This window comes from Falco biarmicus, chromosome 9, assembly GCF_023638135.1.
Source record: "Falco biarmicus isolate bFalBia1 chromosome 9, bFalBia1.pri, whole genome shotgun sequence".
NCBI classification, from domain to species: domain Eukaryota; kingdom Metazoa; phylum Chordata; class Aves; order Falconiformes; family Falconidae; genus Falco; species Falco biarmicus.
In genome coordinates this window covers 21,268,677-21,294,057 of record NC_079296.1, presented here as the reverse complement: position 1 = coordinate 21,294,057, position 25,381 = coordinate 21,268,677, and the positions used below count along the sequence as shown (strand labels likewise).

Sequence of the window (25,381 nt, the reverse complement as noted above, 5' to 3'; positions counted from 1 at the left end):
GGACAACCCATACAAATCCGATTCCCAGCCACAATGAACAGCCAGTAACCTGACAGCATCACTTATTTTTTTAAAGCAATACTATCATGGCTAAAAATCAAACTACATTAGATCTCTGCACGGGAATAAACAAACCGGAGCAGCAGCATCCCAAACGTGGAGCTGTGGCCAAGGGAACCAGCCCTTGCTACAAGGGAGCGTGGGACTGTCAAATTCACGTAACACAAGGGAAAAAAGGAAGACTCCAGCATCAAGGCCGCTTACCGGGAACAGCGGCAGCTCACAGCAGTACTTGATAGCAGCACCCCCATCGCCCATCTTTACGAATGGGAAGTCTCCCCCCAGTTTCCAGGGGATGAAGTACAGTACGAGAGGTGCGCAGCCCTGTTTTCCCTGGTTTTGCTGTTCACCCCGAGTGGCGGTACAGAGGTACGGGGCACTGCCACCTCCTCTTCAGACAGCGCAACAGAACAGCTCGGGCTGGCAGCAAGCACTGCCCGGCCAAGCTGCGGGTAGGAACAGGGCCTCCAAGGGCAGATCATTGCTACAGTTACATCTGCGTGAGGAGAAACACCAAGGGGCTTTTACGGCGCCCTCCCAGCATCCCGACTGGCAAGAACAGTTTGCTGGCAATGAAGCTGCTTTTAGCCCAGAGTACTGGCTTACAAGCACCTTGAGTTAGTTTCCACACTGTGACAAGAGGCGGCTCCCACTGCACTCGCCAAAGATGACCACTCAACACGCGGCACCCTGCTGCCACCACCACAGGCCTTCACCGAGGGCTGTCAGCACAATCCAGAGTCAGGCAGCACTAACCAAGCAACGGTACAAACCACAGACACCAACCAGGCTTCCATACATTTGTATGTTTATTATTTCAAAGTACAATATATACATAAGGTATAGTGATATCTTCAAAAACTTTATACAGAAACAGGTATCTACAAAATTAAATCAATAGACATTCTGTGTATATTCAGACAACATACATAGATCGGAAGATTCAACATAGTTGCAGTTAGAACATAAAAATGGGAAGGAAACCCCCATCCACCTTGGAAGAGCTCAGGATACCACCCAGCTCACCTGCAACGCAGCCGTCTGCCCTCCGACAGGTTTCAGGTCGTTGCGGAGACCTGGTAAATCTGATTGAGACCTGGTAAATCTGATTGAGACCTGGTAAATCTGATTTCCAGTGCCACCTACTGCTGACAGTCACCACTGCAGCTGTGTCCCTTGGGCAGCAGGTGACAGCCCATCCCGACCGGCCTTGTTCTCTGAACCCCTTCCTAGAGTAGAGTCTCTACCGCACGCAGGAACTCAGCGTTACACTCGGTTCAGTGGGAGCCAGAGATCTGATTTCTTTTAATTTTTCGAGTTATGAACCAAAATATTGTCACGAAAAATATTTCCAGAGAGTGACTTCAGGTTTCTTAGCTGGAGATAACTGCAGGTGTTGCCAGCAACAAGTGAAATGAGGAGAACATACTTAGGGAACAAATCAGTCTCCAGTGTTTTCTGGAGACTAGAATTGAAAATATTGCACAAGTCCATGTGGCAGAAAGCCAGTAATTTCTATAGCATAAAATGGCATTCTTCATTTCAGAGGGTCTGGCTTCAGACAATGACAGTGCTGGATTTTATGGAGGGTGGAAAAGCATAGACAGTTCTCCTGCAGGGCCTCTAACAACATCCGGACGCGATGTTTGAATTAAGAGAGCACCCTGAGTATTTAAGAAACAGATGTTTAAGCCTGTAGGACACAACCAACTACAAGCTTGGAATTTTCCAAAGCAGCCTGTGGCAATTACATGTCTAATGGACACTGAATTTCAATGTCAGGTACGTAGCTAACTGCTCCAGGCTGCCTTCAAAATTAGTTTATCAGTTTATCTCTACAGTTCAGTTTATCTGAGGTCAGTTTTCAATCACGGGTTCATAATATAAAGTTTCCAAAACAAGGGTAAGTGAAATGTGATTGCTATGCAAGCCTCACACCCACCCTGCACCCGCTGGTGCTCACCCGTGTGAGCCACCCCACAGCAACACACCTTCTCACAGGAAGCGTTCTTACGTGCACCAACATTATAACACTCCTGACAATCTACTCCACGGAAACAACAGACAGGTGGACTGTCAGCAACATTTTTACACCTAATACACCACACCACCGCCTCTCAGAAACGAGCAACTTTGTTAAGCAAAGCTGCTGGCTGACCCTGTCACATATTCATCACATTCTGGGCTTACCAGATAGCATGTCATTTGCCAATGCACAAGCTAGAATGAAATTTCCATCTCGAATAGGTATGTTTAAAATAATGCCTACAGAAAATTACTTTGGTCCATGAAAATACCGTGCACAAAAAATAATGTGATATTTTGGCTGCTTTGTGTGTCTCCATAACCAAGACAAAAAAAAAAAAAAATGTGTGAGAAGTTACTAGTGCGACAGAGAGAAAGCAGCATTTCCAGCAGGGCTGGGAGACAGCTAACTGGGTTTCTCAAGTAACTTAAAAGGAGAAACAACCATGCCAAAAAGAAATAAGAATTTTCACAATGTCATTGCACTTATTCCATCTGCATCACACCTCCCCTTCATCCACATTGTACACCTGGAGAACATACATTAAATGATTACAATATTAACATAGTATCTAAAATACTGGAGTTATTCAGCTGAATGCTTGAAAATATCCAGATCTTGAAAACACAAATGTACAAGAGCTAAGCTATGTTTCGACATGCAAATTGTTCTAAATACTTCCTTTCAGCAGAAGGCCTAGTTCAGTCACGAACAACTGCCCGTTCACTTCCTGGAAGGTGGTGACAAATCTGTTTCAGCAGAGCCAGGTATTTTCCTCTTCACATCACTTACACAACAGTAAAGCAGAGGTAGTCTCATGACTGGACTGGTCCAAATTCCCTAACACTTCATTGCTCTTAGGAATTAGAAAAATATATGTATAAAACCCCACCCAGAGTAAAGGCTCACAGTATCTACAATGCTCAGTCAGGTTTTAAACAATTTGTTTTTTCCCCCCCTTCCTAAAGAAATATTTTGACACTGAAGGGACCTGCCTCTTGAAGCTCTCTGGACCACAAACCAGGTCTTGATCCCACAAGGACTTTCAGAGATGCCCATCTCTAAAGTAAAAAGGAAGTCTTACTGTCTTGAATCAAACTACTCAAACCAAATCAGGCTCTTTTGCTCCATTTGGTTCATTACAAAGCTCAAGTGACCCAGCGGCCTCTGAAAAATGGAGTGTACACCCTTAAGTCACCTATATGCTTTGATGAATTATCCTCCTGTGTGCTGCTGGATTCAGGCCCCTTGCTTTGCGTATGATGCAAATGGTGCCTGCAGGAAGACAGGTTACCTGTCCCCCTCCCTCTCCTCCCCCCAGGTATACTTTCTAATTAAAATAGCTAAAGCATTGCTATCATAATTGTACACTGAATCTTTTTTCATGATAATAGGAATTTCAAGTATTTAATAAAAACCCCAAGTATGTATTTACATTGTGATCCGGTCAATTAATTTTGGTCAAAAGGCAATAAATACAGAAATTTATGCATTTACTGCTGGAATAGAGATTTCAGATCCTGTAAATTACTTATCCTAGAATTAAGTGTGAAGATGACATTGTGACTAACCAGTACCTTGTCACCTTGATCCTCTTCCTCCATTACCCTCTCAGCCACTGAAAGACTAACAGTTCTCAGTTCGTGTCATTTTGACCAACTAATTCTTCAGTTAAATTAAGGAGTCACACAGATTTCTGTGCCACTTTCTCAGTCCAACCGATAGATTAAAATCCCATTTAGATGTATTTCCCATTTCTTACCATTACTTTCACTGGCTAATCTAGAGACAGTTAATGAAAAAGATTTAGTTAGCTTCCATTTGTCTTTGCAAACAGATGCAGTCATGATGTCTACCTGTACATACGTTAACAACAGGCAGTTAAAACTCCTACTTTTTAAATGCTGTGAAGTTACGCAGAAGGCCAAAGAACTTTATTAAACAATTATCTGATATCACACTTCTTTAGATCCATATACCTAAAGATCAAGGGTTTACAAGATTTGTTGAATTGACATTTGTTTGAAGTACACATACTCAACAATTGACTCTGAGAGCTTCTTAATCTCTTAGTTTTACTGTTTCACTTCTTTTGAATAAAGAAACTGACCAGTTGAATGTTAATCTAAGCAGAAAATACACAGTATCATGGCCACCACTTTAAAATCAAAATTTCGTGACAAAGCATTTTCCATGCATGTGTCAAAAATGCTTAATCAACCTAAAGATCAGAAATAATATGCAAGAAAGGAAGTAATGTCTGAAAGGCCTTAAAGCTCAGTAACACTGGATATGTTCAACAGCAACTAAAATATAATTTATTGATTTTTTCAAGCTCCATCGTTAAGAGACTGATTAATTACACAGTGCAGAAATTGAAATCTCACTGCAACTCACTTAAAACATAGTACGCATTGCAAACCATCTGTATGTCATTTCAAATAAAAGTTTTAGATAAATGTAGTGTGTAGCAGAATTCAGCAACACCTCAGGCTGGTATTGGGTAGACAGAACCACGCTGATGCCAAACCCTGTAGATCTCTCAAACGAGTAAGCCTGTATGGTTACGGGCTGTATTTGCGAAATACCAGATGCTTGTGCTGGCAGGCAATCAAATTTCAGGAAAAATGTAAAAAACATTGGTCTGTAGCACCTGCCTTTTCTGCATCTTCACGTTGGTTATTCCATAAAAGTTTGTTACGTCTGCTTTATTCTCTGTTCCAGTTCATGCTTGTGTTTAATAAGCCGTTCTATTTCTGTTCCTAGAGTTTGAAGGTTTTCCTTTGGGGGGGAAGAAGTATAGGGTAAGTTATACAGGGAAAATGAGTCAATCAGCACAAAATACATGAATACGTTAGAATAACTGTTTATGTCAGCAGGTTGATACTTTCAAGTATCCAGAACAAGAGCAAATGATTAGACAGAGCTGAAGAAAACCAAGCTCATTTAAATAAAGGATGTAAAGCTCTCAACAAGTCTTTTTTTTTGCAGTTACTAATATTCTACAGGCTGTCTAGAAAGTATAATGTTCAAGGGGAATGATAATTACAGGAAGAGAGCTCCAAATTCTGCAGGACACCGCAGTCCAGCGGGCAGCCTGCACAGCATTTTCCAGCCTGCCATCTTTCCCTTGCAGCAGACATGTTGCCCCAGTGGCTCAACGGGGTACCCAGTGGCTGGCACAGGGCCAGGCACACAGAGCCCATGCTCCCAGCTCCACGTGACTGGGGGAGAGTGTGGGGAGGCCCTTCCCCACGGAACGCACAAGCAGCCTGTTAGTGCAGCATACAAGGGTCCCAAAACAGAGGTTTAGCATCAATCATGTTACATAACTCTCATTAACCCAATGCCATCAGTGGCACCAATTCACAATGAGCTGACTTCTGAAAAGCTTTGTTCTTTTAACAGCGTACGTCTCTTTGAAGGCAGTACCTCAGAACCACAAGAGCATGTGGAAGAACTGGCATAACTACTCACTTTCAACGTAATATTTTTCAGTAATGTATCTTCTAACACAGCCTGTAGCTTCCTGTTTATCTCTAAGGAGAGCTCCAATGTGAGACCACTATCTGCGGGATGAGATGTATACAGAGATGCCATAATCCCACCCCGTCTACTCAAGTGTACTTTGTTGAAGTCAGAGGCCTCTGATGATAGTGTTCCAGCTTCTTCCCGCAAAATGTAACTCTGAATAATTCTGGGGGGAGGAAATTAAAAACATGGCATTACAAGGCAGTGAAAAGTCAGACATTGAAGTAACTTCAGATCCCTAACATAAGACTATGATTTTATTTTCAAGCAGTACTGTGTTACTGAAAAGGCAGTAAAAATCAACTCCTGCAATTTCTAGGTTAGAGGAAAACCTGGCATACCAGAAGTGCTGTAGGAGATGCTGGCAAGCTGAGTCACCACAATGTGCAAGGTTTACATATTAACAATTATTTTGAGAAAGTAATATTGCTACTGGAGCAAGAAAGGTACTTAAAAAAAATGCCTCTACTTTTCTTTGCTGAAAGACTCCCGACAGAGAATCTTAAGCTTCCTACAGATGAAACAAAAATTACAAAGTCTTTGCTCAATAGTCTTCACAAGCTGTTTTCATGTTCTATGAGACAGTATCAGATGGACACAGATGTATACACTCATTAAGCAAGAGCTATACTTAACAGACAACTGTATTTTCCAGGGAAGGTATATGCCACGACTTCTTCCCCTCCTAACTGAAGTTCCAGACATCATCCTGCAAGATGAGATTTCCATGTAAGCGGAACCTTCCCTGCTCACACATTAAATGCTGACCATCTCTGGCTCAGGTACACTGTTTGTCTGACAAGCATGCCAAACTACCATCTGGAATTCTGTAGATTCTCCTTCCAAAACAAATACTTACAATCAGCACTCTTTTAAGCACATGAAGAGAATGGCGTGTTCTGTTAGCCAGTGGCAGCAGTCCACCTCAAATCAGCCACCTGGTGACCATTTTGCTATGAAAAACACACTTGCACCGATCTACTTCTCCTGAAAAATTTTAGTAATAAACAACTCTGCAATTATTGTAACTGCTGGGGAAGATAAGGAAATAAAAAAACTCCAAGACCAATCATACCTTTGAGATCTATTGTCACTGCGGTATTTTTTGTTTTAAATATTTTCATTTAGACCATTACTTGTCTTAATAAAATCCGGAATACTGGTCTTGTGCACCCGCTCGACACTGAAAATCAGTACAAACAGAACTCAGAACCTACTTTGTTTTTTTCCTGATTTCCTCCACCAGTTGTTTAATGTGATCCTCCATAAACTCCATCTTTTCATTTTTTCGAGCATGTGCCTTCTGTAGCCTTAGTATTCTTTCAACCAAGACAGACTTGTCGACCTCTGGGAAGCTATCCACAGCAACAGAAGATCCAGTATTCTCAGGTGACCGATCCTCATTGCTGCTGCGCGCATTAAGGGACCCTGCCAATATATCCATATTTGTAAAAGCTCTTTTTGCTTTTATACCAGGTAAAATGTCTCCACTAACACAGTGCATGCATTCATTACATTTCAGGAGCTTAGGATATTTTCTTCAGAGCGTCAGTTTCTCTTGTATGTTAGCAGGCTTTTATATAAATAATTTTATGCCATTTGAATGACACATGGCGAGACAGCAATGTAGTCCTCTAGCATAGTTCCTTGAGCCTAAGTGTGCTTGCTTCAGTAATGCTTATTCCTGCAGAAGGACCTTCACGTTCATTAATATTAACTTGTACGAGACTGAGCTGATTTTAAACATACCTGTTTTGGGAGTCCACTAACATTACAACACATGAAAATGGTACAGACTGAAAAAAGCCCTATGTATAAACACTCCACAGCCCTGATCACTTAGAGCTGGAAGTATTTTCTTTTCTTTCTGTTCTTCTCAGTATTTATCTTTCTCATACAGTGAGATTACAGGACACTGATGGCACTAACCCAACTCAAAACCTGAAGATACTGAGGAAGGAAACAGATGTTTTCAGTGCTAAAGATAACCACTTCTAAACGGATAGAAAGTAATGAATTTTACACAAATACACTGATGCTTCTAAACATGCTAATTGATTTATCATTTACACAGTTGCAACTGTCAATAGTGCAATTAAACAATGTTGGAAGCCACGGCTCATTTCTGTTTTGCCTCTGGCAGCCCTTAAGAGGGTCCTCTATAAAACTGAGTCTTCTGAACTACCTCCAAACAAAAAAAGCAACAAAATAAAAGAGGTAGCCATTTAAAAAGAACCAAAATATATAAACATTATAAACATTAATCTCATAATACAAACAAGCATCTACAACTGCATTCAGCCCAGTGCATTTTGGTGCTGAAAGGCTATTTTGTCAGCCTTAACGGGAGGTTGCCCACACAGTGCATATGCACAAGCCACAGTAAGAGGAAGCCTCACAGCAGCACACCATGGCAACCTTTCTAAGATCGAAGGATTGTTTTGGCAGCCCTGCTATGTGCTATATTACCTGATGAACTGGAACGGCTCCCCATGCTGCTGACTTCTTTGTCATAATTACCATTTTCCATCTGATCCAATTTCCTCCGTGCTAAAAGTATAACAAAATGATGGTTACCAACAGCAGATTAAAACCCAAAAATCATAGTGTTACAACACATACAAAACCCCTAATCCTCTCTGACCCGCACTGATTTAACATGGCTTGACCACTGGAAGATAACGGTAACAACTTAAACTCCAAAAACGAATAGCCCCCTCCTCTCCCTGCTCCCAGCCAAGAAATACCTGGATGTAATGTCCACCGTGATCCCTACACCCTGCAGCAGTTGCCAGTTGAAGGAGGTAATGTCATACATAGGATTAACTGAGAACAGTAAGACTTAAATTTGATTTTACTTTTGATTAAGACTGCAATGTAAATAACTACTGAATGACAGAATGGCAACTCTGTTCCAAGATCTCCAACTGTATCACCGCTGGGAGCTGTGTGTAGTATGTGTGCCAGAAGCACCACTCATTCCGTAGGGAAAGCGCACAGCCGTTCATGTATGCACAAAGAGAGACAGGGAACTTGTCTTGCACAATGCCAACAGGGTGCCTTCTTTCAAATACATTTCAGACCGATTTGATTACATTCTATTTGCATTCAGAGCACAGGCATTATTAGATGTTTAATGATTTCTATTTGCTGACAAGATTAGTCATCAGTCTCTCCATATCTAAAAAATGAAGCTCTCTGTTTAATATACTAAAAAATAACGGACACCAGCAATTCCTGATACAGTCAGCAACTAGGAAACTTCTGGCAACTTTTGAATATACTCCTACACAGATTAGGATCCATATATACCTACAGTGTCACTTCAGCAGTCACGTATATGATAACAGACCAAGCTCTTTTGAAACAAATCTTTCATTTTATGTCTAAGCTCATTTCAAAAGTTGTATTTAAAACTGAAAATTGACACTAAGTAAGGCCTGTTTCCTGTAACTGCAGCTTCCACAAGATCTAACTTGCTCACTCATGCTGTGTCTTTAGGGGCAGGGAGAGTTTGAAGGGCTACATTCAAACAGTGCACATACGCAGACAGGACCTCAGTCTCTACCAGACACTGTGAGGGGGCTTACAGATGGGGCTGACTCATTATATCGGAAAATAATTTCAACCTAGCTGAAGTTGTTTTGTGAGATCCTTCAGGTTTGCTGCATGCTTGCGCTTCTGGGTAGCCAGTTCATCTTTCAGTTCATCCACATGGGTCTTCAGCGCTGTCAATTCTTTCTGCTCTGAAGCTAGCTGAGCCTGTAGCGTCTCGACCTCTAGCTTTCGCTGATCTTCCTCCTTCTGTAACTTGGTGGCCTGAAATTGCAGTCTTATTTTCAGTCACATTGAAAAAAACTTCAGCCTGACGATAAAATATGCTCAACAGCCCTAACTTTTCCATAACTTAACTGCTAGTAAGTTAAAATCCCCGAGCTTTTAACCTAAGAATCATTCACATTTTACATTACGTTAAGACTAAATATTACCACTGCAAATGAGTATGCGGCACAATGCAATGCTGCAGTAAGACTCCTGAACTACCTCCAGAACATCTACATGATACAGCAGAGCCATACAGAGCTGTACAGTGCAGTCGTATTACCTTCCATGACACACTAAGTTTATTAAAAATTACATTTATCTCATAGTACAAACAGGATCTAAGAGACAGTTTACAGTAATAAATTTCACAGCCAAATTACAACCTTTTGATTGTTTCAATGACAGTTGCACAGAGGACAACTCTGTATTCCCAGAAAGGCAGGAAGAGCAAAACAGTAATACTCTCCCATTCCAGGGCAGCGTGCCTCAGGATTTCTTGCGCCTTAGAAATGTGACATGTTCACATCCCGCTGCTATTATCCGATCAAACTGGCAAACTCAATAAGAAACTGCAGTCAAGTAAGTAAAGACACAAGGTGGAATTAATGTGCCACATCTTTGTCAGTACCAGACATCTTACTAGTGCAAAGAACACTATGCACACTACTCACCAGATCATCTTTACTCCGTTGAACACATTCCAGCTGATTCTGCAGCTCTCTTTCACTGTAAAAAAGCTTATCCAACTGGGTCTGTAAGGAATTGTTCTCAGACTGAAGCTGTGCATTCTTACTGGTTAATTTTTCAGTGAATATCAACAGCTCAGATTCTCTTTTCCGGCTACCTTCAATGTCCTTCTGAAGATCAGCAACCAGAGAATTGAAACCATCTACTTCTTCCTTTAAAGCACTGATTTCTTGTTCATCTCTGTCAAAACAATTGTATCTTGTTAGGGATAACCTGAGATTACAGATATGAAATCTTACTGAAATAAAAGCATTCAGGACAGGACCAAACAGGCAGAGGAACAATTAATGACCCTGGGGCATCTGTTAGTCACTGGATCATTTTAAATGCCATGGGAGTTTGCAGATTCCATTTCATGACATGTTGCAGTGCTGAAGTGACGGATATCTGTACCCTAGAGAAGGACATGCAGCCATTAGCTTCTTCAAGGAAGACCATCTCTCTGTATTCAACTTCACGAGCTTCTGTATAAACAAAACCCTCAAAACCAGATCCCGTAGATAAGAGGAAGGTCTGCAAGCCCAAAGGTTGTCGTTCTGTGAAAGGATTTATCTTTAAGAGACGCAGAAATACTCCAGGTTTTGAGCTTCTCCAGGACAGCAGTATGGTGACTTCTCAAACACCCTTATCTGCGCAGTGCAGCTCCAGTTCAAAGGACCTGTCTTACTCTACTATCCCTCCCTCCCCCAATTCTCCTTAAAACAAGTTCTTGTTTCTACCGAAGCACTCACATTTGCAGACTTTTGATTTACCACTTGCAATCCATTTGAGAAGGCTGTATCTTCAGTTGTGATCAACATTCTAAGAAAGTGATTCAAAGTAATTCCAAAACTAAATAGCTGTTTAAAAAGTTACAGACTAAAAATGTCCTCCTCTTATTTGCTCCTGCATTATTATTTCCTTAGTTCTTCAATCATAGGATTTTCTACACCCTTTTAAAACCTTACCTTCCGACACCTGCAGAAAACCCCAACTCTCTCACTGAGAGCATATATATTTGAATTTTAAAATAAAATTAAAGTTATACAAAGCAAGGGCACACATCCCATTTAACTCCCTATCAGACAGTATAATTACCAGGTGGCTCAATTCACTTTAAATCAACAAACCTGTATCAACGTGTTTCTTCAAGCAGAGGTGGGGCTCAGGCAACCCAAATTATTAATAACTCTGAAAACTGTAATTTTGCAAAACTGAGTAACTGAATTCTACTAGAACTGGAAGTTATATGCTTCCAGCTACCAAAATGAGAAGTTCATGTGGTTAACAACAACAGAAGTTAGCTAGCATTGCATTACTAGAATATAACATCAAATATATAGCATCCTGCCTTTACAGACTTTTTTAGGGTAATTCCACTTTTCAGAAGCCTTAAGACTGATTTTTTTCAGCCATTTACAATGCAAAATATCTCACTTATAGTTCCCATCTAAAAACCTACGCCACAAGGTTATGCTTGTATTTCACATTTCCAAATATGTTGTTTCATTATGACAGCAGAAATCTCTAGTCAGACCATCCTAAAAGACCGCTAGCTTTATCCTTAAAATACTCCAATGAAGGAGACCAGGCAACACTGAAGGTAATCAGTATCCAGCTCAACCATAAAGTTCTTACCAGCATTCAACCTAAAATCATCTCTCCTGCAAAAATCCCTATTTTTATCCTTCTTCCAGTGAACAAGGATAGCCAAACATTCCCTTTATAATAGCTTTTTATATATTTAAGGACAACTCAATTCCAACTTTTCCTTAAAGAAACCTCTCCCTTCCTCTGTTCTTTTCTCATAAAGAAAACACAAAAGGTTGTGTGAATTAAGATGAAATTCCTTCCATTTGCTTCCAAGAAAATGAAAGGCAGTAAGTTTGTTTATTCTACACAACAATAGGAAAAAAGAGAGGTCAAGATTCCAGGATTTCCCTTTCATAGATAACGGGAATTTACTGGTTCAAGTTTTAAATCTCTGGTTGAGATTCCACAGCTTTATCAAACATTTTGAGGAGTACTGGAAACATGTTAAAGTAATTCTAAAAGAGAAATACAAGACAATATGAAACTTGATGTAGGGATAATAAGTGTTGTATGGGAAGGATACTTAATAAAAAATGTCTATCCAAATTGAATGGGAATGAGACACATATTTAAGCATGTCTCAATTACTGAGAGGAAAAGATAACTGGAAAAACACATTTGTAGTTTCACACTGCCATCACAGTCATTTTAACTCATTTGGCAAGATCCCAAGTGAAAAATAACTGTTATTGATCAAAGCGTAAGCTTCAGCTGTGTCTAACATATCGCAGTTTCCCTAGAAAGGCTGATGACACGGTGCCAATACAGCTGACCAGCACAGAGCAAATGGAAAATGCTTCATTCTTTAAACCCTGAGGAAGGCATGTAATCACCAAAATATTTTTCAATTTTAAGTAAGAACTGTTTACAAGCACAGAAGGGACATGTGGGTGGTTAATGGATCAGTGAAATGGATAGCATTTGTATATTCTAGTCCATATGCACCATATAGAAACATGACTATGCTCAGACACTTCTGAAGTGCTCACAAACCTAATTTTCTGAGATTATTTCCCTCACATTCTTAAATGAGCAAGCTTTGACACAGCAGAATTAATTCCAGTCCATTAGAAATACAACTGCTCCCTACCATCTGAATACAGCATGTCAGATATGTTGAATCCTTTTTGTTAAATGCTTTAACTCATCCTTCGCAATTTTGAAGCAATCTGTCTTTCCAGTTTAGTTGCTTTTCCCCAATCTTTCAATAAAATAAGCACTGGACAGACACCTAGAAGATGTAATTTCCTATAAAGTATGCCAGAAAGCAAGCACTTCCTATTCTAATAACGAAAGACATTGAATTACATTTATCAGCCTCAATCCCCTTGTTTTATAAGTAGCCACCAAGGTTATCTCCAGTACTAACAATATTGATTTAGATTAGAAACACATTTAAGTTAGGACAGGGTTTCTTCAGATTACAATACATTTTAAAGCATCAATAATTTCAATAAAGAAAAATTTTCCACATGCCAGCTAATCTTTTAAATCATTCCTCAAAGTGCACAGCTGTACCTCTGATGTTGATCCTGCAGACAATCTACAGTTTTGACTCTGTCCAGCAAATTCTGAATTTCAGTTTTCTGTCTATTAATGATTTCTTTATACTTGGATAATTCATCTTCTGTTCTTAAACGCTCATCCTCTAGACACTTCACCTAAATAGAAAAAGAAACGGAAACTATTAATCCTCCGAAACTTCAGAACTAAATTATTCTGATCAAACGTCTGGACCGTTGTACAAAGCTCCTGTGTTATTTTTGGCAGTTCCAAGTAGCTTAAGACAATATCCCAAGTATTTCAGATCAAATACAGTACGAAAAATAAACAGATAAAAAAAAGGAAAAAAATTATCAACCAAGCGTGATTAATATTACTTTTGTCCAAAGACTTAAAAAGTTGCCAGTCTAATGGACCAGGATCCAAAGACATTATCTTTCCCCAGTTACCAGGTCAATCCCTTATTATGTCTTCCTCCCTTTTTCTAAGGTCCTATTGAGTTAAATCCTGCTCTGGATAGAGGGACTGGCATCCTAATCTATTAGACCGTTCAGAAGTTATGGCTAACATATACTCCTTTACCAGAGATCACATGTATGAACCCTACAAAACTAGTTTCACAGGTAGAAAAAGTTTGGAAAATGAAAAATACTTCTAAAATTACTGAATTTACAAGATATTTACTAAAATGTTTCTCAACTTTTCAGTAAAGTGAGGTGCATACCATGAAACAAAACATCGTTGTACTATGGATCAACAGAAACTTCCTAAGAAAGGCTACCCAGAGTCAAGTTACTTATCCCTTCTAGTGTCACGCCAGCCAGTCTCTAATCACACTTCGTATTCCGAAAGAAGTAAAAATACAATTAACAGATTGAATACAGTCTTGTTCCAAACCCCAACACCATGCCTTTAGCCTCCACTGCAATCCAACACAGCACACATTACCTTCGTTCTCAGTGTTCGAAGTTCATCCATGCCTTCTTTAAATGTTCTCTTCAAGTCTTCCAGTTCTTTTATTTTCGCATGATGAACCTTTTTAAAGAGTGAGAAGCTTCTTGAGAAATCTAAATGGACAGTGGCATCCCCTGGGATGTCAAAAAACATCTAGGCCAATGCAGGCCACCGCAACAGCTGAGCAGGCTTAAGGCAGGTACCCTAGAGGTTTGTTTCACTTATTCAAAAAGCAAAGCAAAGCCTAAAAGCTTCATTATTCTCAGAAGAACTGAGAACAAAAGTGAGATTATGCACTCTGGTTTTAGGTGTACAAATCTACACTGCAACAGCCCCTGGGGAAAGTTCCAGGCAAACTGACACTTGGTTAACTGAAGACGGCACAGGAGCTGTGAGCAGGTATTAAATCATTAGAGAATTTAGCTTTTGGGCTAGTGAATCTCTACACAGAACAGAGACTGCTCCCTGTCTCTCCTTGCCATGTAGCTTGGCAAAATACTTGTCAGAGAAAGGCCTGCCTATCGTCTGAATTTGTGCTCTAAATTACAGCAACTTCGTGTTTATAAATGAAAGAGCAGTTATTTCACTCTCATCATATCACACTTGTCCCATAACTTCGTTTTTAAAAACTGAATCCAAGGTAATAGCTAAAAACATCCTCCAAAAAGCAGGGCTGGAGGCAAATACCTTGGATGTAGTACTAGGCACAAAGAAAAATGTTTGGCAAAAATTGTAAGCAGCTTAAAGTAAGATTCTCAAAATTGAAAACTCATGGCATTCTTAACTATTAGGTTGCCAACTGTGTTGCCTCCACACACCATGCATTTACCTCTAGGTGATCAGACTTCTCCTGAATTTGTTTCTCTAGTTCTCCTTTAGTTACTCGGAGTTTTGCATCCAATTCATTTGATTTAATTTCTTCTGACTCCTAAAAGGAATTGAAGAAATGTAAACAGAGTTTTAGAGTTTTACACTCTCCTTTCTAGTTTTACGAGCCTGAAGACAGCTTTTCACATAACTGAGTCTTTGCTGTAGGTACATATCTAATAATTCTGAACATGTCAAGAAAGACACACATCCCCCGCATGCTAATAGACACGTTTTCCCTTTTATTTAACAATTTTCCAAATAAATAAATCAGTGACTAGTCATCTCAGTTTTGTAGCTCTCACAGGCTAATTCTTCCTTGCTACAGCTTAAGATAGAAAGGGAGGAAAAAGAAGACTCAGATGCTAAACACTAATTTCACCTCCTAAGAAAATGTGCCTACTTGATAGGTTTTTATCATTTCTTGGCAGTTTTTCCTTATCTGGTCCGCTTCTTCTTTTGCTTCAGTTAATTTTGTCATTGCATCTTTGAGGCGTTCTTTGGTTTCCTACAAAGACAGTAATAAATAATGGGTTAAACCTATTTATCCAACTTAATCTGGGAAAAAAACTTTTATGACTAGGAAACTTTCCTATTTCAGTCTGGAAAGAATTAATGAAAAAAAGAAATCAGCATTATTTTTCCTCTTGCTTCCATTCAACTGTTTATGCAATTTCGTTTGTACCAACAAGGAAAGCACAACAAAAGGATTTCTTGGTTATGTGCCATGCTCATTTTCAGATGATAGATTTAACTCCATCACATAAAAACTAAAGTCGACAGTTAATTCACACAAAAAACACAAATAAAGTTTCTCACCAGATAAAACAGAATCCCCCCCAGACATCCTCCCCTCACATCCTTTCAACATTTCCATTTCAGTATCAGTATCTTCAGTATCTCTAAGAGCACTATTCTGACTTTTGCTGCAGGTATATTCAAATTAAACAAAGAACACTTCAGAACCAGATTTTAATACTATATATAAATAGTATAGCAACTACATTCCTCTGACTACATTTTGATGTCATGATACCAGTACCACTTCACTAACCTTGTGTGAATCCACTTCTGTTTTCAATTTGTTCTGAGCCCATTTTACTTTAATAACATGAGAGTTGATTTCTTCTTTCAATTTTTCTATTTCTCTGTTGAGTCGAGTGGCTTCACCGTCCTAAGAAGATTTCGTAACTTTTATTTTATGAATTTAGATCATCCAGTGCTTCTGCAACAAGACTGCTGTTCAAGTGTCAAATGCAGAAGGTTTATTCCTTAATGTCTGGATTTTGCAAAAGCTGAAACACCTGGATAATTTAAGAGTTTGGTGGAAATCTCTTACTGGCTTCTAAAAAAAGAATGACATTTTTTTTAATTGGATCTGAAAAATTCTGTTGCTTTATTACCAATTTTCAGCAGTACAAAAGAGAAAATACAGAGTGAAAACACAGAAAAACAACAAAAAAAGACTGCAATAATTTAATGCCATTACAGCCTTTAACAAAATAAAAATACCAAACAAGCTAGAAATTCCCTTAAAATCTAGGCATCTGCAATTTAGTAAAAAAAAAAAAAAAAAAAAAAAAAAGCACCTAATGTTTCACAAACTAGTATTCAAGGAACTATTAAAAGGAACTTCAAAAAGAGGACAATGAGAACTCAGTAACTTCTTCCCCTTCCCTTGGTGGAAAGAGATTTTCATAGCTACACAGCAAAACCAAACGAAACCGGGTTTCTTTCACCAAGTGCAAAACCAAACAAGGGATAAGGTTGTTCTGATAGTGCTTTTAATCATTCACTCAAGACATACAGCAATACTTAAGAGTACCTTAGTTTCAAAGAGCTGGTGCAATCTTCCTTTTTCCTGAGAAAGTTGTTTGATTTTATTAGTATGCTTTTCTATTTCTTTGTTTGCATCTCTCACTCTTCTCTCAAGTATCTCCTTTTCCTTTCGGAGGTCAAGTGCCTCCTTCTCCCCTCGGACGTATTTCATCACCATTGTTTCCTTTTCATGGCGTGCTTCTTCACATTTCTTGTTTGCCTTGAAAAATAATAAAATAGAATAAATCAATCTTGCATTTCATAATTAGATTTTATAAAACATTACTGGCTATTTTCAATAGTGTAGTACAGTAGCATAACAAAGTAGGACTCAAAAAAGACTAACATTAGATCCCACTTAAGTAGTGGAATTAATCATACTTTAACAGTAAATACATAGCTTTGCAGCTGAACATCTCAAATGAGGTATCAATATGTTAGTAATCTGGAATATAATTTGTTGTTTCAGAAGGAAAGAAGTGTATTTGCCAAGTTTTAGTAACAAAATCATTTCACAAATAAGCAGCACCAGTCATCTGTCTTCCCTCATCCACATGTCAACTGCACAATCATTATCCCGTGACTTATTTTTACAGATCACCCTCATCCAGTGCCTACAAAGTCTGCTTAAAAAGATAAAAAAATAAAAATCATACACTGGGCTTTAGAATTCATACAACAGAGAAAATACTTGGCATTATATGACATTAAGAAGAAAAAAAAAATCATCTCAGTTCTCAGTTATACACAAGACAAAATAAGAGCTCTGTGCTGGAGCTGAGAAAAATATTAGGATTTGTAATAGCCTGTCTGAAAAAACCTGCTGCCAGCTTTTATCTCCTTTTGAATCAATATCAGCTTACAGGCAAGGAAAATGAGATTTCCTTGAGGGCTGAATTCCACACATACAAACATTATCAGTGTTAACAGCTATTTAGCAATCAACTGATGCCAGCTACAAAAATACATAGATAAATGCATGATAGCAGTTCCAGTTTTGGAAAATTTTGCCTTACCTAGTGATCTAACAACTGAGGCTTCATGCTTCCTACAAGAACTAAGTTTGTTCATAAGATATTCAGTAAACAACAGTATTTCCATAATACCTGTTCCATTCGGAAAGCCATCTCTTTATGCAACTGCTGAATAGCATTTTTGGCTGCTGCATCTTGAGTTAAAAGTTTGTCTTTACTAGCTTTCACTTCTTTATTAAGCTCTTCCATTCTTGCTTCCAACTAAAAGACAACATACGATATAATTATAGGAAAAATAAGACTTTGGTCATATTTTGTACAGGCAGGAACAGGCAGGAACATTTCACACAAAATTAGATACTTCAACAGATTTTAACCTGTATTTTACACTTGTCAAGCTGCAACTATCCATATCAGCATCTAGATTTGCATTACAGTACAAGCACGAAAGATGTCAATTCTTATCATCAATGAGACTGAAGATGCATCAAATCAAGTATAACATGAGGCACAGGAACTTACCACACAAAAACTTAGACTAACAGCAAATGCTGAGGCGCCAGAGCAGTGCTGGCTATCCAGAGCTGCTTCACCTGCCACCCTTCTGTTGCTATCCCTGTGCCATATCCTCCACCATACCAACAAAGCAGCCGTGTAGCAATACTGAAATGGACTAGAAATTAATTCACTGGAAAAATAACTCCAGAAATAAGAGGTGCTTAGTCATTGTGCTGGCACTTTTTTTAGCAGCCTAGTGAACCAAGTCAGAGACCTGATCCAGCTGAAGAATGACTACCAGTGTTCAACTGGAGCACTTCCCAGAGCGTGTTCACTGCACAGCCATGCAAGTCCAGGACAAGGAACAGCAACACTAGTACGAGAGCAAGTGATGGCTACATAAGCTGTCACACTACCCAAAGGTTGTTCAAATTCTATCGTAACGACTATCCCTTTGTTCCATGGGAAAGCCAGTCACCAAGGTTATTTTGGTTGGGTTTTGTTTGGTTTGGGGTGTATGTGTAAAAAAGTACAAGATCTCAGAGTCAGTTTTTTTGTGCCATTCCAAACCGCTACATAAAAGGCAAGAACAACCTAAAATACTTCTGCTACCACACAATGAATTGATCACAAACACACCCTGTTCAACTTCGCAAATGAATCATTTCCCATAAAAAAACCCCAGGTTTTACACATACAAGCATGCATGCATACAGTTATGGGCACAGCTAAGCTTTCCTTTACTTGAAAGCTACCAGAAAACACTAAATCAGAAACTGTAACAATAAAACACTTGCATCGCAAATGGAAAAACTCAAGTGTTTCACTGCAATGTATCTTGCCACTCAAGGTGCTATCCAACTACAATATAGAAGTATTACACTCCAAACCAGTGTTTTCTGAAATCATTTGCAAGCATGTAATACCACAGAACCTACTTATCTGACCAGAAAGCAAAACAAATTCCCTCACAATTTTTCCCCCACCCCCCCAGGATGGGATAAAGCAATTGCTGTGTGATACAGCACTGTATGAGTTCATGAAGCTATCACAGAAATGCACACAAGACAAAACAAGTAAGCTGCTCATTCTGACTTATTCAGGCATATGCAATTTTAATTTGTAACTTAAAAATAAGACTTTTCCATTCCATTTTCAATCACATCATGGATTTTCAAAGATTCTTTGATAATCAACCAAACAAACTTCTACATACGTGAATACATTTCTCTGGAACACTACAAGCCTGCCACACTGCAGAATAGATTTCTGTGCGATTGCAGAAACTGAGAGACCTGAGAACTAGGGCAGTATCACCAGTAGTCTGACAAACAGAAATTAGTATTTTAAATGCTATCTCTTGACAGATTTCTAAGCTGTAATCTATCATCAGTTTATAAAGCTGGCCAAGCAACTGTAGGAACATTAGTAGATAACTCTGTGTACAGGCAAGCAGCCATACGTGATGTGAACCTTTTCTTCCCACACTACCAATTCACACTCTATGTTCCTCTTTGGCCTGTCATGGTTCTAACAATTCACTGGGGAAATGCCTGTATATAGTAATGGACAATATCAAAATAATGTGCACGATGACAGTTAATATGCTCTACCCTTTACAGTTATTTCACATATTGTTAACATTTAACAACTGTAACCACACTCCCATCCACTTCTATTAGCAGATGAAACAGTTAACAGAAGATAAAGATTACAAATTAAGATCTTGATGTCTACACACAAGAAATAAATCATCCTATTAGGATAAAAGACTGAATGTGTCATTTCTTCATAAAATGGTCTAACAGGCCTTCCAACATACACTGTGTCCAGCAGGAAGCCAAGGTACACAAAACCCACTTACCAGGACAACCCATGAAATGGTAACTCTCTTCACTTGAAGAGAGACTTCCAGATACAAAACCCTCAAGTGATGTGAATCTAGAAAGTCAGTTTATCTAAAGACACTAAATGTTTTTAGCCAATGAGTATTTCTTGGAAAAGCAGATTTAGCCTCTTAAAAAGCTTAGGATATTAAGAACAGTCATTCCTTCCTTCTCCTCTACACTACCAAGGATGTCTTTATCAGTGGCAACAGTGACAACGCATACAGGTGACATACTAACCAGCACTTCTTTTTGTTATCTGTACCTGTTTAATAATGCTGAGGTGCTGCTTTTCTGTTTCTGTTCGTTTTTTCAACTCATCTTTTAAGTTGTCCTTCTCTGAGCAAATTTCCAAAATCAGTTCCTGATGTTTTTTATTTTCTTTAATCAATCTGTAAAAAAAAAAAAAAAAAAAAAAAAAAAAAAAAAAAGCAAAGTACATCAGTACGGGGGTTGGGGGGTTGGTTGGTTGGCTGCTTTTAATTTTGAGATATATGGGGTTTGCTCTTTGATCTGATAATATTATAGGGAGTTACAGCCAAAAACACTAATGAAATCTACAAAAGCCTTACAAAAGAATTCTCTTGTACATGTGAAACTTAATGCCTGACCAGTAAGCAGCATATTCCTTGTGAGAAAATTGTGAGAAAGTGTTTTGGGGTTGTTACGGTCCATGATGACATGAGTCATTTGGTACCTCTATGCAACTACAGAACTGTAAACGTTAATAATTTTAAAGAATTTGTAAGACAGTAACTTCAAGTCAAGATAGTTCCACCAGTCAAATATCTGAACACACACAGATGTTGTATTCATTTCATGGATTGCTCAGTGTAGCCCTTGAAGTTCACAACCTGGTAAGAAATGGAACCCTGATTTAAGTCCTGAGTGGGTACATAACTACAACAATGTCCATGCTCACAATCCTTAGGAAGTTAAATTTTTTAGCAATAGTTTGTTCTTTCACAGCTCATCTGTTTGAAGCCTGAGTTGAAGCTGACATGTATTTAGTTCGACCTTCCAACACTGCAATAGAAGATAGTTATACATAAAACTCAGAAGTTACATTGTCGGTATTGCTGTATAAACAAGAGTCTCAAATGTATTTAGATGTTTGAAGATACAGTTAGATGGTGGATATTCTAGACCACTATTTGCATGAATTTGTGGGAGGCTTGCAATTACCTGAACAAGATATTTAAATATCCCTTTACACATACACTATCATTTTTAGTTCCCCTTCTTTGAAAAAAAAAAATACTCTAAAAAAAACTAGTTTCCTAAATTACGATGAATTAAAAAACATCAGTGAAAGAGTGCTTAGCACTTCTGATATGTTTTCTAATCTATTGAAGAATATTCTGGGATTACAAATGAAATTCCTAATTCACACAGTTGCTGCTCACCTAGATTAGATCTGATCACAGGAGATAACTGCGCTATTTTCAGAGCAATGTTACAAGAAATTCTGCTGATTATAAACTAAGGGACAAAAATCAACCCAACTCAGAATGCCCTTTGGACTAAACATAAAATGTTCCACAGCAGTTTTACACTCTTGAGGTGAGTCTCCAAGAGTCAAAGGGGTGCAGCTGGGATAAAGAAAAGAAAAAGAAAGAAAAGAAAAAGAGACACACAAAAGACATGTTGTATATGGTCTGGCTGAGCCCTGTAGCAGCCCTCAGAGTGCTATGTTTGTATTCGTAGCTAGAAAGGGGGTGATAACACACCAGTGATGCTCATACAGCATCAAGGCTGTGTCTCCACCCCCACACCTTCACCCTAGTAAGCTGGGGGTGGGAAAGATCTTGGCAGGGGATATAGCCAGGACAGCTGACCCAAAGATACCAATGGGATATTCCATACCATATGATGTCTACTCAGATATAAAAGCTAAGAGAAAGTAGGAGGAAGGAGGGGCATTTGTTATTTACAATATTTGTCTTTCAGAGCAACTGCTACACATACTGAAGCCCTGCTTCCAGCAAAGTGGCTGAGTATCACCTGCTGATGGGAAGTAGAGAATACATCTGTAGTTTTCCTTCACTTCCATGCATATGACTTTTACTATTGCTTTATTAAACTGCCTTTATTTTGACCCACAAGTTAGGGTTTTTTCCATCTTATTTTCTCCGCCCCCCCCCCCCCATTCTCCTGAGGAGGGGAGTGACAGAACGACTTGGTGGGCACCTGGCATCCAGCCGAGGCCAAACCACTGCAGGTTTATATAAAAAACTTTCTGTACATATACATAATACAGACATGTATCTATATAAACATTTGTCTCTAAGAAAGTAATTGATCCATAGCCAAAAACACTCACCTGCCTTTGGGTTTACTGTAAGTAAAACCCAAATAACTCATGAACTTAGCATCTCTTGGAATTACAACCATCTACACACCCACCACTGCCGATTCCCACTCCTCCTCCTCCTCCTCCATAATTACTGAATGTCTAACTATGCATTCTCAAGCTTTCCTGCCATCAACTGGCTTTCCTCACATTTATCATTTCTGTCAGAGGTCAACTGGTGAGGTGCAAGAGAACACTTTATCTATTGGGCATCTCTCCCTTTGCCTGTTTTCATTCCCTTTGATGTCCTCCCATACCATGGTATCAGAGTGCCTTATATGAAGAGTAGGACACTAATTTCTACTCTGCGAGCAGGAATAAATTTGAATTTAGAGGCTACATTTTGTTAGCAAAAAACATTCCTAAAGGAGTAACAGAATACAAAATGCCAAGTGGTGAATCAAGAAATCAAGCAATGAACTGGCTTTTGATGAATATAAATATTCTTCACGTAGTAAACTGGCTGGTGGAACTATTAAGCCCAGTTTATTACAGCAAAGTCTATAAGCGACGCATTTCAAAAGCCCTCCTATAAAATGTGGTAAGACAGTAGTTTATATATGATATTTCCAGCTCGAAGAATAGCTCTCAACTAATTAGAAGCTTTACTGGATTATTACTGGAGACAATACTACTCAAAAAAGAAACAATTTCAAACTCATAAATGAAACACACACTGCAGGAGTTAGTATAATGACAAAGATTCATTTCTGCAATGACATATATGGACTGAATGAACCTTGGACTATTTTTACATCACCGTTACTTTTACAGTATTTAAGTAATTCTAGACACTGGCAGGCTACTCAACTGAACAGTTGGCTATTCAGTTCCTGCTCAGTTCCACAAGAATTCAGAGACCTAAGCACACATTTTTATTTACAAGTACACACAACTAAAAAAAAAATCCTCACTTAAGACAGCATAACTAAAAAAGCTTATTAACTGTCCTTATAACTCACAAGAGATTTTTTCCTACCAAAATGTTGTATGCAGTTGTACACAACATCCACCCAAATTTGTTCAGTACACACCTCCAATCGTGATGAGCAAACTCAAATACTCACTTTTTTATAGTTTGTTCTTGCTCCACGTACTTATCTTGCACACATTTTTCAAACACAGCCAAGGCATGTTCACCCTTTTGCACACCATTTGGGAACTTTCGTTCCTTTGAAAAATCTGTAGATAAGAGTTCTGACTCTATTTCCTTTAGCAAATCCTCCTGTGAGGAATTCTGATGTATTGTGGAAATAAGCTTCTTTGTGCAGTCTGTGTCATAAGGGCTTTCTGAATAGATTTTATCACTTGGCTTTTTCACAAAGTCAGACTCCTCCCTTAGCTCTTGTAGTATTTCCATTAATGATCGTTCTGTCTGATTAGGTTTTGGATCTTTTCGTTCCAATTCTTCACTAGATAAATGTTCTGGTTTTGTGCAGCCTTCTATCTTTCTTTCAGAGCAGGTATTGGCACCGCAGTCTGCCCCTCCACACTGCTGCTCCTCTCTTTCTGACAGGGTCCCATTGCTGCTTATGCCAAAAGCTGTTAAATCCTGGTCCAAGGGCAACAACCTCGATTCCCCTTCCAAGACATCAGCACCATCTCCAGTATAACTGATGCTTGAGCAGTCCTTCACTCCAGAAGCGTTATCAGACTTCTCATTATCTGGGGACCTGGAAGAGGCATTGTCCAACCGATTGACGGGCTCCAGCGTGCTTTGCATTTCTGGTAAATATCCCTCCATCATTTTCCTTTGGAAATCTAGAAGTAAAATCCACGTTACACAACATATTATACACAAAATCAAAATGAAAACAGATTAAGATAAGGGAAGAAAGGCTACTGGAAAGTAAAATTCATAGGGGAAAAATATTTAGATACGTAAGTGCTATGCAGAGTTTGTTGACCTTCCAGCCTGACTTCTAACTGAATGCTCCAACACAAGTTTTTCTGAAGAAGGTGAGAGATCAAGGATAGCAAACAGGAAGTAGTGGGACAATAAATGCCAAGACAGTAAAAAAGCAGAGCTTTTTAGAATTAATAATTCTATCACTTAAATGCACAAAAATTCCAAGTAATCAACTCTGAAATTCAGACTTAAAACAACAAAACCTAGAGCCTTACAGCTTTCGTTTTCCTATATGTGGTTTAAAAGCAACAATATGACCATTCTGTAACAGGTCTTGACTTACTCCTTTTTACAACATAGGACAACTCCTTCATCCAACCAAAATATTCAACAACTTCACTGTCACATCCTCACTCACCACCCACACAGCAAAATGTATCTGTACCCAGTAACCTAAAGGAAGGGGCTGGGGGAGGATGGGGGTGAGATTCTCTTTTCCCATCTGCTTTCAAGCAGCCAAAATCCCCTGTTGGAAGAGCACAGATGGTCTGTGGCAGATCTGCTCTCTCAAAAAATACCTTGCAGAGCAAACATTTGAGGAGTTGAAAAGCTACCTAGAAAGTATTCTAGTAGAAGGACACCATCTTGAGATCCAAATAGCCAGAACACTTATGGAAGAGCCTGGGTATAATGCTGTATCTTCTTTTTCAGTAATCCCAGATGGTCAGGTGTCTGGAAAGACTGCTGGCATTTTTAGCAGGCACAAGAAGCTCTTACACCATTTCCGTTAGGAGAAATTCATTACAGCAGTCATAACTTTTAGATGCAACCCTACCCTCCAATACAGGATAAATTAGACTATTTAAAAACAAGGCAAACTTTTCATTTATAAATTCCAACTCTGCTATTCCACCAATT

General features: G+C 38.9%; 1 protein-coding gene across 4 annotated transcripts in view; it reads right to left on the bottom strand.

Annotated features, from left to right (window-relative positions):
- Nucleotides 1–851: 851 nt before the first annotated feature.
- CCDC186 (coiled-coil domain containing 186) overlaps nt 852–25,381 on the bottom strand; it is a 39,205-nt gene continuing 14,675 nt past the window's right edge. For 3 of the 4 annotated variants that reach the window (XM_056351557.1, XM_056351558.1, XM_056351559.1), the window contains 15 exons: nt 23,682–24,375; nt 20,527–20,653; nt 18,010–18,138; nt 16,911–17,123; nt 16,140–16,259; nt 15,489–15,593; nt 15,048–15,146; nt 14,213–14,299; nt 13,280–13,422; nt 10,114–10,369; nt 9,247–9,436; nt 8,087–8,167; nt 6,835–7,045; nt 5,564–5,783; nt 852–4,867 (listed from right to left, as the gene is read on the bottom strand). In XM_056351557.1, coding sequence (XP_056207532.1) covers nt 4,784–4,867; nt 5,564–5,783; nt 6,835–7,045; nt 8,087–8,167; nt 9,247–9,436; nt 10,114–10,369; nt 13,280–13,422; nt 14,213–14,299; nt 15,048–15,146; nt 15,489–15,593; nt 16,140–16,259; nt 16,911–17,123; nt 18,010–18,138; nt 20,527–20,653; nt 23,682–24,361 — 2,745 coding nt within the window. In that variant the 5' untranslated portion in view covers nt 24,362–24,375 and the 3' untranslated portion in view covers nt 852–4,783. Of the gene's footprint in view, nt 4,868–5,562; nt 6,327–6,476; nt 7,046–8,086; nt 8,168–9,246; nt 9,437–10,113; nt 10,370–13,279; nt 13,423–14,212; nt 14,300–15,047; nt 15,147–15,488; nt 15,594–16,139; nt 16,260–16,910; nt 17,124–18,009; nt 18,139–20,526; nt 20,654–23,681; nt 24,376–25,381 lie in introns of those variants that run through there. The other variant, XR_008823875.1, reaches the window with a different exon arrangement.